Below are 13,068 nucleotides of genomic sequence, written 5' to 3'. Positions count from 1 at the left end.
CATGTGGGGTCTTATTGACCCCATATCTCACTGTAAAGAGGACCTGTCATGCCATATTCCTATTACAAGGGATGTTTACATTCCTTGTAATAGGAATAAAAATGATCAAAAAAATTATTTTTGGGGAAAAAAATGTCAAACTAAAATAAATAAAGTAAAATGAACAATAAAAAAAAAATGTTTTTTTTAAAGCGCCCCTGTCCCCATGTGCTCGCATGCAGAAGCGAACGCATACACAAGTCCCGCCCACATATGAAAACGGTGTTCAAACCACACATGTGAGGTATCGCTGCGAACGTTAGAGCGAGAGCAATAATTCTAGCCCTAGACCTCCTGTGTAACTCAAAAGATATAACCAGTAAAAAAAAATTAAATAGTCGCCTATGGTGATTTTTAAGTAGCGACGTTTGGCGCCATTCCACGAGCGTGTGCAATTTTGAAGAGTGACATATTAGGTATCTATTTACTCAGCGTAACTTCATCTTTCACATTATGCAAAAATTGGGCTAACTTTACTGTGTTTTTTTTTTTTTAAGCACAAAACAGTTTTTTTTCCAAAAAAAAGCATTCGAAAAATTACTGCGCAAATACCGTGCGAGATAAAAAGTTGCAAAGACCACCATTGTATTCTCCAGGGTGTTTGCTAAAAAAACATATATAATGTTTTGGAGTTCTATGTAATTTTCTAGCAAATAAATGATGATTTTTACATGTAGGAGAGAAATGTCAGAATTGTCCTGGGTGCTCCAGAACACCTGATGGCGCTCCCTGCATGTTGGGCCTCTGTATGTGGCCACACTGTGTAAAAGTCTCACACATGTGGTATCGCCATACTCGGTAGTAATAGCAGAATGGGTTTTGGGGTGTAATTTGTGGTATGCATATGCTGTGTGTGAGAAATAACCTGATAATATGACAATTTTGTGAAAAAAAAAAAAAAAAGTAAAAAAAATCTTGATTTTGCAAAGAATTGTGGGAAAAAATGACAACTTCAAAAAACTCATCATGCCTCTTACTAAATACCTTGGAATGTCATCTTTCCAAAAAGGGGTCATTTGGGGGGTATTTGTACTTTTCTGGCATGTTAGGGTCTCAAGAATTGAAATAGGCCGTCAGTACTTCAGGTGTGATCAATTTTCAGATATTGGCACCATAGCTTGTGGACTCTATAACTTTCACAAAGACCAAATAATATCCACTAATTTGTACTTATTTTTACCAAAGATATGTAGTGGTATAAATTTTGGCCAAAATTTATGAAGAAAAAATTACTAATCTGCTAAATTTTCTAACAGAAACAAAGAAAAATTCATTTTTTTACAGAATTTTCGGTATTTTTTCTTTTATAGCACAAAAAATTAAAAATCCAGCGGTGATTAAATACCACCAAAAGAAAGCTCTATTTGTGTGAAAAAAAGGACAAAAATTTCATATAGGTCCAGTGTTGCATGACTGAGTAATTGTCATTCAAAATGCGAGAGCACCGAAAGCTGAAAATTGGTCTGGTTATTAAGGGTGTTTAAGTGCCCAGTGGTCAAGTGGTTAATATGCATAATCACACCTAGTGTTAATGCATGTGTATGAGCGTTTAGTCTTTTTGAGCGTTTTTATGCTCAAAAGCTCCTCTCCTGAATGCAACTTGGTGGGTGTTTTTCTGCCTCTAAACTAGGGATGCACCAATACCATTTTTTTTACAATGAGTACAAATACCGATACTTTATTTTTAGTACTCGCCGATTACCGATACCTACCGCAACTGTTTTGTTTTAACTTCAGCTGTCAGCAATAGTACAAAGTATTGAAAAGTTATTTACAAATGAAATAAATGGATTTTGTTTTTAAATTTAGCACCTTTTCAATGTGAAATGTTTAAATATAGGTTAATATATATCATATATATATATATACACACACACACACACACACACACACAGTATGTGTAAAAATATTCACTAACAAAGCAAAACAAACATTTTTAGTTTTAATTGTTTATCGTTTATAAAATAGACGTGAACAAAAGAAAAAAACAGGAACATAAATAGGAATATTTAGGAAAAGGAATATATATAAAATAATAATTAAATGGAGGAGAATAGGGAATTGAAAACCAAATTGATGCATCAACTCACATACCCTCCAAAATGTGCATCACCACTGCGCTGCTATTACCCTCTCCTAAACCCTCAGCCGCTACTTAAATAAACGTAATATCAAATCAGTGCAATAATTTTCAAAAACCAAAAAATTATGTGACACGTAGTGCTCAATAGGTGAATGCTTAACCTCACCTCAACTAAAAAAAATATATATATAACAGTAACATTCACATGTATACCGTATATACTCGAGTATAAGCCGAGATTTTCAGCCTCTTTTTTGAGGCTGAAAGTGCCCCCTCGGCTTATACTCGAGTCACCGCTGTCTGACTGCTCGATCAGCGTATCGAGCAGACAGACGGCGGACATTAAAATTTAAAAGCCGCGCCTCCTTCTCCGCCTCCGCCTGTGATAGGCGGAACACTGAATTTCCCAGCAGTCAGTGTTCCACCTATCACGGACATCCGCTCATTCTCATACTACGGACGAGTATGAGAGGATGTCCGTGATAGGCGGAACACAGGCTGCTGGGAAATTGAGTGTTCCGCCTATCACAGGCGGAGGCGGAATTTTGAATTGTAGAATGGCCGCCGAGAAGAGCGGCGATCCATCGGCACGGCACGGGACGGAGGAGGCACGGGACGGAGGAGGCTCGGCACGGGACGGAGGAGGCACGGGAAGGAGGAGGCACGGCACGGGACGGAGGAGGCACGGGACGGAGGAGGCACGGCACGGGTCGGAGGAGGCTCGGGACGACGGCGGCTCGGGACGGAGGCTTGGGACACAGGTAGGCTGGACACACACACAAGGCTGCACGGACACACACACACACACACACACACACACACACACACACACACACACACACACACAAGGCTGCACGGACACACACACACACACACACACACACACACACACACACAGGGATGGATGGATGGATGGATACACACACACACACACAGGGATGGATGGATGGATGGATACACACACACACACACACACAGGGATGGATGGATGGATGAATACACACACACACACACACACACACACAGGGATGGATGGATGGATGGATGGATGGATACACACACAGGGATGGATGGACGGACACACACACAGGGATGGATGGACACACAGGGATGGACGGACACACACACAGGGATGGACAGCCATGTCTCACCCTCGGCTTATACACGAGTCAATAAGTTTTCCAGTTTTTTGGGGGTAAATTGGGGGCCTCGGCTTATATTCGGGTCGGCCTATACTCGAGTATATACGGTACCCTTAAATATATATATAATCAGTGCTAAACATATAAAAATATATATAAATAAATATATATATAAAACCCATGAATAAGTCTATTGGTTGACGAAACATGTCGGGGCGTGGCTATCTGGCGAATGTAATTGTGGATTAGCTTGAGCTCTGGGTGACGTGCGGTGGTGCTGGACGGAGGGGAACCAAGGAGATTGCTGGAAACACCCACACTGGCCTCTAATCAGCAGTGCGAGACCGAGTGTGAGGAGGGGTGTAAAGGAAGCAAGTTGTTTTTCTAGTTAAAGGTCCGCCGTAACCACCAATGCCCCAGGATATTGCGATATCTCAAGTGTTCAAGTGTGGAGTGGATTTATATTTGGGCTTGATCGTTTACTTTTTCATGTATATACTATGTAAGCCCAAATATAAATCCACTCCACACTTGAACACTTGAGATATCGCAATATCCTGGGGCATTGGTGGTCACGGCGGACCTTTAACTAGAAAAACAACTTGCTTCCTTTACACCCCTCCTCACACTCGGTCTCGCACAGCTGATTAGAGGCCAGTGTGGGTGTTTCCAGCAATCTCCTTGGTTCCCCTCCGTCCAGCACCACCGCACGTCACCCAGAGCTCAAGCTAATCCACAATTACATTCGCCAGATAGCCACGCCCCGACATGTTTCGTCAACCAATAGACTTATTCATGGGTTTTATATATATATTTATTTATATATATTTTTATATGTTTAGCACTGATTTTATATATATATTTAAGGGTATACATGTGAATGTTACTGTTATATATTTTTTTTTTAGTTAGGGTGAGGTTAAGCATTCACCTATTGAGCACATAATTTTTTGTTTTTTGAAAATTATTGCACTGATTCGAGAATAGGGAATTAATTAAGGCTGATTAGAGTAAATTAAGGGTTATTAAGGGGTTAAACAGAGGAACATTTGTTCATCCCTTTGATGTTCAGATGAAGATACAGAAATATACAAAAAGGAACAATGTTTCTTTTTATTTAATGTTTCAGCAGCTGAGCAATGTTGTTAATAGACATTGCCGGGCTGCTTTTTTTTTTGACAGCTCCAATTACCGGACTTCTTCAATATTAGGGAGACCCGCTGACAGCTCAAAGAACCGAGCCTGAAGGTATCTGTTTCAGGTATCGGTATATTTGCACGAGTACCGATGCTTGTGCAAATACTCGGTATCGGCAACGATACTAGTATCGGTGCAACCCTACCTTAAACTCCTGTAAACGCCTACAGCAGGGATATGCAATTAGCGGACCTTCAGCTGTTGCAGAACTACAAATCCCATGAGGCATAGCAAGACTCTGACAGCCACACGCATGACACCCAGAGGCAGAGGCATGATGGGACTTGTAGTTTTGCAACAGCTGGAGGTCTGCTAATTCCAGATCCCTCGCCTACAGTGTGCATGGACACATAGGCCAACATAGATGTACATTCAGAGGCAGAGGAAAAAAAAAAAAAGCTAAAGCGCGTGGAAAAGCAGTGTTTTTGAGTTCAAGTGTGCATGAGGCCTTCTAAAAAAATCCAATATGGATGGTGGGAACCCCTTATAAAGAACAATGAAGATATGCAGACACGGTAATTCAGTGCAGAGATCTCACCAATGGAATCCCTGAGAGATAGCAGACACTGTCAGGTTTCAGGTCAAGAATTAGAAAAAGTGACAGAAAAGTGATGATGGCCGGTGGAGGATGTAAGGAGTACCTGCAGCAGAGGCCAGCTGTAAAGGCGTCTCTGCATAGTTGTCTTCTCTGCTGTTCCCGGCTGAGCCCTCCACACTGACGCCGGCATCCAGGAGTAACTGGAGAAAAGCAAAGCAAAGGAGATCAGGCTGGGCTCACAATAAGATAACACTCACAAAAACGTGTTCACTTCATTGTAGACGGAGTAGGGATTAGATACTCTGTAAAGTTTATTTTGCTCTCTGTGTCCCATTGAGGAGATTTCCCTTCATTTCCTGTCTGACTCAGCAGTAAGTGACAGAAAATCCTTTCTTAGATAGTTGACACTGACATGGGTGTCACCATTGGGAGAATTACTCTCCATTTGCATTCTAGGATTTCCCATCACGTTGATAAGGGTCACCGAGACAAATAAAGGGTCAATCTAACCAGCATGGGCAGCAATGAGCACCTTGTGTAGTAGGAAAGGTGAGGAGCACTGGACTGATGAGTATTTTGTGATATTTGGTGGATAGTTTATGTTGAATAGGCTCGTTTCTATTACTAGGGACCTTTTGAGGGGTCCGGATATCATTGGGACAGATGAAGTTTAGCTGAAACAGGCATTTCATTAGCCTCACGTTAATTCTTTTTTTTATCTTGCAGTCAAGTCCAGACCTCAATCTTCTGTCATCTCCAGTCCTGATGAAGAGGGACCTTTGTAAGCCCTGAAACATGTTGGCTTATCCTGTTGATCACAAGTAAAATAAATTCCAGATTTTAGGTCTCTGGACTTATTCTGGACTCAGGGGGCAGCCCAGTGGTTAGCACTTCTGCCTTGAGGCGCTGGGTTCCCTGGCTCAAATGCTGCTCAGGACTATCTGTATGGAGTTTGAATGTCCCCCCTGTGCCTTGTGTAGGTTTCCTCTCAAACTGCAAAGATATGCTGGTAGTTTCATTGTCTCCTGTCTAAATTGTCCCTAGTATTTGTATGTATGAAAGTGAAATAGGAACCTTAGCTTGTTTATTTGTGGCAGCTGGAGATGAAGCAGTGTGTATATATGGGTGCTAGGTACTGGGGGGGGGGGGGGGGTAATTATGGCTGCTTGAGATGAAGCAATTTTATATATTTGGGTGCTAGGTATTAAGGGGGGGGGGGGGGTAATTACGGCTGCTGGAGATGGAGCACTGTGTACTGTATATGTAGGTGCTAGGTATTAATATGGCTGCTGGAGATGAAGCAGTGTGCTAGGTATTAGGGGGGGGGGGGGTAATTATGGCTGCTGGAGATGAAGTAGTGTGTACTGTATATGTGGGTGCTAGGTATTAAGGGGAGGGGGGGGGGTAATTATAGCTGCTGGAGATGAAGTAGTGTGTACTGTATATGTGGGTGCTAGGTATTAAGGGGGGGGGGGTAATTATAGCTGCTGGAGATGAAGTAGTGTGTACTGTATATGTGGGTGCTAGGTATTAAGGGGGGGGGGTAATTATGGCTGCTGAAGATGAAGTAGTGTGTACTGTATATGTGGGTGCTAGGTATTAAGGGGGGGGGGTAATTATGGCTGCTGGAGATGAAGTAGTGTGTACTGTATATGTGGGTGCTAGGTATTAAGGGGGGGGGGTAATTATAGCTGCTGGAGATGAAGTAGTGTGTACTGTATATGTGGGTGCTAGGTATTAAGGGGGGGGGTAATTATGGCTGCTGGAGATGAATTAGTGTGTCTATAGGATGGACTGGTAACACACACGATGCTATTGGGCACGGTGAGGGCATATTGTATCTGTAGATACTGGAGGAGGAGAGGTAGTGTATATATGACTGGTGGAGGTGGGATGGTAATGTTGCAAGTGGGGGTTTGCAGTCCCCCAGCTCATGACATTTCAGTTGGCGGAACACTTTATGGTATTGTATGTCTACAGAAGGCATCTGTAGCTGACTCGTTCCAACTTACCTGCACAACTGATATGTGCCCATGGAGGACAGCAAACGTCAATGCAGTCCAGTGTCGGGTGTCAGGGTGCACAGATGGGTGTCGGGGGGAACTGCTGGGCACCTGCAAAAAGGCAAACAATAAGATTTACTTCTAACAGTGACCCGCTGATACACCTACACTCTAATGCTGCATACACACGATCGGAATTTCGGCCAGCAAGACCAATGAAAGCTTTTCATCGGAAAATGCGACCGTGTGTATGCTCCATCAGAATTTAGCTGGCCGAATTCCCGCCAGCACAAATTTGAGAGCATGTTCTCAATTTTTCCAAACTTTTGTTTTTCCGACGTGCAAAAACTCACGCATGCTCAAATTCAACTACGAGATGGATGCTATTGGCTACTGGGTATTGAACTTCCTTTTTCTAGTCCTGTTGTATGTGTTGTACGTCACCGCGTTCTAAACGGTCGGAATTTGGTGTGACCGTGTGTATGCAACACAGCTTGAGTGAAATCCCGTCGGAATTCCGTGGGGAAAACCATCAGAGCTTTTTCCGACCAAAATGCCGATCGTGTGTAAGTGGCATTAAAGGGAATGTAGAGTGTGGATTCCTGGCACATTCAGACCCCTCCCAATTATCAATGCACAAGATTTGTATTAATCTGCTGGAGTAAAGAGACAAGGGAAGCATTTCACATTAATCTGCATAGCGCTTTGGTTCTTCTCCTGATGAACTGTTCACATAGAGCAGTGATGGTGAACCTTGGCACCCCAGATGTTTTGGAACTACATTTCCCATGATGCTCAACTACACTGCAGAGTGCCTGAGCATCATGGGAAATGTAGTTCTAAAACATCTGGGGTGCCAAGGTTCGCCATCACTGACATAGAGGGTATTGCTATACCAGAAGACACAGCAAGGCCCCCAATCTACATCTAGCTGTTAGCACAGCTTTGTAGAGGGATTTCAAAAAGTTTTACAGATTGGATACTGGATACATTTCAGTGGAAGTCTTCAAGTCCAGAGTGGCAATGTGGCAGCTTTGACGTTTCTTAGGGCTGGTAACTGTATTGTTTTTTTACTGTTTGAGAACACATCGCCATTAAAAGGAAATCTATCTTTTTCGACATAATACAGTGCCTTGAAAAAGTATTCACACCCTTTGACATTTTCCACATTTTGTCACGTTACAACCAAAAACATAAATGTATCTTATTGGGATTTTATGTGATAGACAAACACAAAAGTGGCACATAATTGCGAAGTGGAAGGAAATTGATAAATGGTTTTCAAAATGTTTTACAAATAAATATGTAAAAAGTGTGGCGTGCATTTGTATTCAGCCCCCTTTACTTTGATACCCCTAACTAAAATCTAGTGGAACCAATTGCCTTCAGAAGCCACCTAATTAGTAAATAGAATCCACCTGTGTGTAATTTAATCTCAGTAGAAATACAGCTGTTCTGTGAAGCCCTCAGAGGTTTTTTAGAGAACCTTAGTGGACAAACAGCATCATGAAGGCCAAGGAACACACCAGACAGACCAGGAATAAAGTTGTGGACAAGTTTAAAGCAGGGTTAGGTTATAAAAAAATATCCCAAGCTTTGAACATCTCACGGAGAACTGTTTAATCCATCATCTGAAAATGGAAGGAGTATGGCACAACCTGCAAACCTACCAAGACATGGCCGTCCACCTAAACTGACAGGCCTGGCGAGCAGAGAATTCATCAGAGAAGCAGCCAAGAGGTCCATGGTAACTCTGGAGGAACTGCAGAGATCCACAGCTCAGGTGGGAGAATCTGTCCACAGGACAACTATTAGTCGTGCTCTCCACAAACGTGACCTTTATGGAAGAGTGGCAAGAAGAAAGCAATTGTTGAAAGAAAGCCATAAGAAGTCCCGTTTGCAGTTTGCGAGAATCCATGTGGGGGACACAGCAAACAAGGAAGAAGGTGCTCTGGTCAGACCAAAATGGAACTTTTTGGCCTAAAAGCAAAGCATTACGTGTGGCGGAAAACTAACACTACACATCATACTTAACACACCATCCCCACCGTGAAACAAGGTGGTGGCAGCATCATGTTGTAGGGATGCTTTTCTTCAACAGGGACAGGAAAGCTTGTCAGAGTTGATAGGAAGATGGATGGAGCCAAATACAGGGCAATCTTAGAAGAAAATCTGCAAAGTCTGCAAAAGACTTGAGACTGGGGTGAAGGTTCACCTACCAGCAGGACAACAACCCGAAACATACAGCCAGAGCTACAATGTAATGGTTTAGATCAAAGTGTATTATATGCATTATATAATGTGTTAGAATGGCCCAGTCAAAGTCCAGACCTAAATCCAATTGAGAATCTGTAGCAAGACTTGAAAATTGCTGTTCACAGACGCTCGCCATCAAATCGGACAGAGCTTGAGCTATTTTGCAAAGAAGAATGGGCAAAAATGTCCCTCTCTAGATGTGCAAAGCTGGTAGAGACATCCCCAAAAAGACTTGCAGCTGTAATTGCAGTGAAAGGTGGTTCTACAAAGTATTGACTCGGGGGGGCGCCATACAAATGTAGACCACACTTTTCAGATATTTATTTGTAAAAAAAAACGTTGAAAAACATTTATCAATTTCCTTCCACTTCACAATTATACGCCACTTTGTGTTGGTCTATCACATAAAATCCCAATAAAATACATTTACGTTTTTGGTTGTAACATGACAAAATGTGGAAAATTTCAAGGGGTATGAATACTTTTTCAAGGCACTGTATATATTGTTACACTGTAACCATTATGCCTGGGGAAAGATCTTGCTGGTAGAATGAGTGATGTGGAAAATTTCATTTTTGCACATTTTTTTTACACACGCGCAGCCGCATAAATTTGCACATTCATACAGAAGTGTAAAATAATTCTTTATCCTTTTCTAGCTGCGAGTATTTCAATTCACACATATAGACTTTTTTTGTAAATTACTTCACTCAGATGTAATTTTTTTTTTTTTTTTTTATGAGCAGGGTTGTCGCTCTAGGACAGGAAGTATATTAAAAGGACACTAAACGATATCCTTATTCTGTAAAAATATTCCACATGCATCCACTAATTAATGGCCCTGAAATCTATTTTTCTTGAAATTGTTTCTAATGCCGCGTACACACGACCGGACTTTTCAACATCAAAGGTCTGACGGAATGATTCCGGCGGACCATTCGATCGTGTGTGGGCTGCAGCGGACTTTTGATTTGCAAAAGTTTGACAGACTTTAGAAATGGAACATGTTTCAAATTTTTCCACTAGAACTCTGCCGGACCCAGAAATCCGCTCGTGTGTGTGCTAGTCCGACGGACAAAAACTGACGCTAGGGCAGCTATTGGCTACTGCTTATGAACTTCCTTATTCTAGTCCGGTCGTACGTTATCACGTTCGAATCCGTCTGACTTTGGTGTGATTGTGTGTGGCCAAGTCCGTTCATTCGGAAAGTCCGTCAGAACTCTGTCAGAACTCCGTCAGAACTCCGTCGAAAGTCTGTCGGACCTAGTCCCTCGAAAAGTCCGGTCGTGTGTACGTGGCATTACTGTGTTTTTTTGCCTCCTACTAATGCCCTCTGTGACCTCCCCAAACCTTTCCTTTTTCTCCTCATTTCTGTTTGCTTAGAACAAGAAGTACATGTTAGTTGCAGCCATGTACTCTGCTCTATGCACACTACACATCCCATCAGTGGCAGTGTGTCCATTAGGGGCACTCGGGTGCCGCCCCCTCTCCCCAGCCACCCCTTCTGTGTACTATGGATAGATTCATGCATTGCAGGGACTGGTGCATAGGCTCTAATAGGCTTCAAAAAAGGTTCCCTGTGAGCACCATTGTGCTCGCAGTGCACCCATGTGTGTTAGCAAAGCAAATGAATATTTGCTTTGCTAACACAGAACTGCCTCCCAAGCAATCAGGAGGCCCAGATGTAATACAGGGCACCTGATTGGCTGAAGGCAGAGGTGATCCCTTTGGCGCCAAGGAATACAGGAGGAAGACACGTACACAGCATCCATCGCCACGCTACCGTCCCACAGTTCGCAACCTGACCAGCTGCCTGACACGCCACCACAATTGGGTAAGTTCTGGGCAGACAGTGGCGGCCACAGTGGCTGCAACTGATGGAGAACAGTGGCTGCATATTATGGGTACAGAGGCGACAATTGATGGGGCACAGTTGGCTGCATTTGATGAGCACAGAGTCTGCATATTATGGGCAAAGAGTCTGCATATGATGGGCACAGTTGGCAGCATTTGGTGAGCACAGAGGCTGCATATTATGGGCACATTTGGCTGTATATGATGGGCACATTTGGCTGTATATGATGGACACAGGTGGCTGCATACGATGGGCACAGGTGGCTGCATATGATGGGCACAGGTGGCTGCATATGATGGGCACAGAATCTGCATATGATGGGCACAGTGGCTGCATTTGTCTGGGCACAGAATCTGCATATGATGGGCACAGTGGCTGCATTTGCTGGGCACAGTGGCTGCATTTACTGGGCACAGAATCTGCATCTAATGGGCACAGTGGTTGCAATTGATGGCACAGTGAGGCTGCAATTGATGTTTTTGTTTCAGGATTTTTCAGAATTTTCCAGTTTGTTTGCGCCCCCCCCCCCCCAAAAAAATTTTTTGAGCACCAGCCGCTAATGCATCCCATAGTCCATCTCAGGAGTGAGCAAGAGATGCTGGCTACGTTTCTATACACCGGGATCATGGAGAATGAACATAGCCACCCACCCTTTATCAAGAAGTCACATCACAGCAACAAAAATAAGAAAACATAAAATTTGGAGATTTGGAAGAGACTGAGAACAATGGATGGGGCTATAGGCCCCTTTCAGACTGATGGACCCGATCAGATCATCCATAGCTCTCTATGGAGCAGCAGATGTCAGCATCCAATCGGGTCTGCTAAAAACAGACGGATGGGATCCATTCCCCATCCGTCTGGCAGATCGGATCGAATGACAGTTGGATGGAAATGGGCCTGCAGTCCGTTTCTATCTGACCGCCCCATAGAGAACAGCAGGCTGTTTCTGTGTGGTCGTTCTGCATTGCGGACACGGACCTGTCATCCATCTACTCGGCGAGAATCAGCAGAGAGAACCCCCGCTGAGCAGGAGGATCCGCTTGACAGAGTCTGCCCATCTGAAAGGGGCCTTATGGGTTAAAAATACATTTTCTTTTTGGAAACCAGCGTTTAGAAACATTTTAATGCCGCGTACACACAACCGGACTTTTAGATGGACTTGGTCCGGCGGACAATCCGACGGACTTTGCAGCTGAGGTCCGCCGGACTTTCAAACGAACAGCCACACACGATCACTCCAAAAGTCTGACGGATTCGAACGTGATGATGTAGAATAAGGAAGTTCATAGCCAGTAGCCAAAAACTGCCCTAGCGTCGGTTTTAGTCCGTCGGACTAGCACACAGATGAACAGATTGTCCACTAAAAGCCAAGTCCGGCGGACAAATTTGAAGCCAGTCTTATTTCTAGGCCCCCGGACTTTTGGGAAGAAAAAGGCCGCTGGAGCCCACACACGATCGAATTGTCCGATGAACTCTGGTCCGCCGGAAAGTCAGATTGTGTGTATGCGGCATTAGGATACAACCCCCCCCCATATTCCCTTCATCATAACATAGAGGGAGGTGTTTTGTAGTTGTATTTGTTTTTTTTTGGACTACAGTCCACAGAGATCACTGCAAAAAAATTGAAACTGATAAAAGGCGCAGCACAGACAGAGAGCACAGGAGGTTACCAGCTCACAAGATTTCTGGCAGGATCAACTTTTACACTTATTGAATAGATCTAAAAAAATAACAGAAGAGGCTACAGAAGACAAGCAGGCTATAGACCACCACATAGCCAATGTTGATGCAATGTAAAAAAAGATGCCCAGTTTTGTCATTAGCGGTGGAGTTTTCACAAGCATACCATGGACATTATGAATCACTTCTTTATGTAACACAATTTGTGTTTTAAATCAAATTGCACTTTAACGCCCTTCTATAGCACTGTGGTAGCAAACAGGAATTTTTGG

General features: G+C 43.4%; 1 protein-coding gene across 4 annotated transcripts in view; it reads right to left on the bottom strand.

Annotated features, from left to right (window-relative positions):
* Nucleotides 1-13,068, bottom strand: part of ABTB2 (ankyrin repeat and BTB domain containing 2) — a 227,861-nt gene that overhangs the window by 28,656 nt on the left and 186,137 nt on the right. For all 4 annotated transcript variants that reach the window (XM_077462772.1, XM_077462763.1, XM_077462757.1 and 1 more), the window contains 2 exons: nucleotides 7,012-7,113; nucleotides 5,103-5,199 (listed from right to left, as the gene is read on the bottom strand). In XM_077462772.1, coding sequence (XP_077318898.1) covers nucleotides 5,103-5,199; nucleotides 7,012-7,113 — 199 coding nt within the window. The remainder of the gene's footprint in view (nucleotides 1-5,102; nucleotides 5,200-7,011; nucleotides 7,114-13,068) is intronic.

Source organism: Lithobates pipiens, unplaced genomic scaffold (genome assembly GCF_037356315.1).
Source record: "Lithobates pipiens isolate NorthernLeopardFrog02 unplaced genomic scaffold, aLitPip1_a1.2 Scaffold_10, whole genome shotgun sequence".
Classification (NCBI taxonomy): domain Eukaryota; kingdom Metazoa; phylum Chordata; class Amphibia; order Anura; family Ranidae; genus Lithobates; species Lithobates pipiens.
This window is presented reverse-complemented; position numbering and strand designations above follow the sequence as displayed.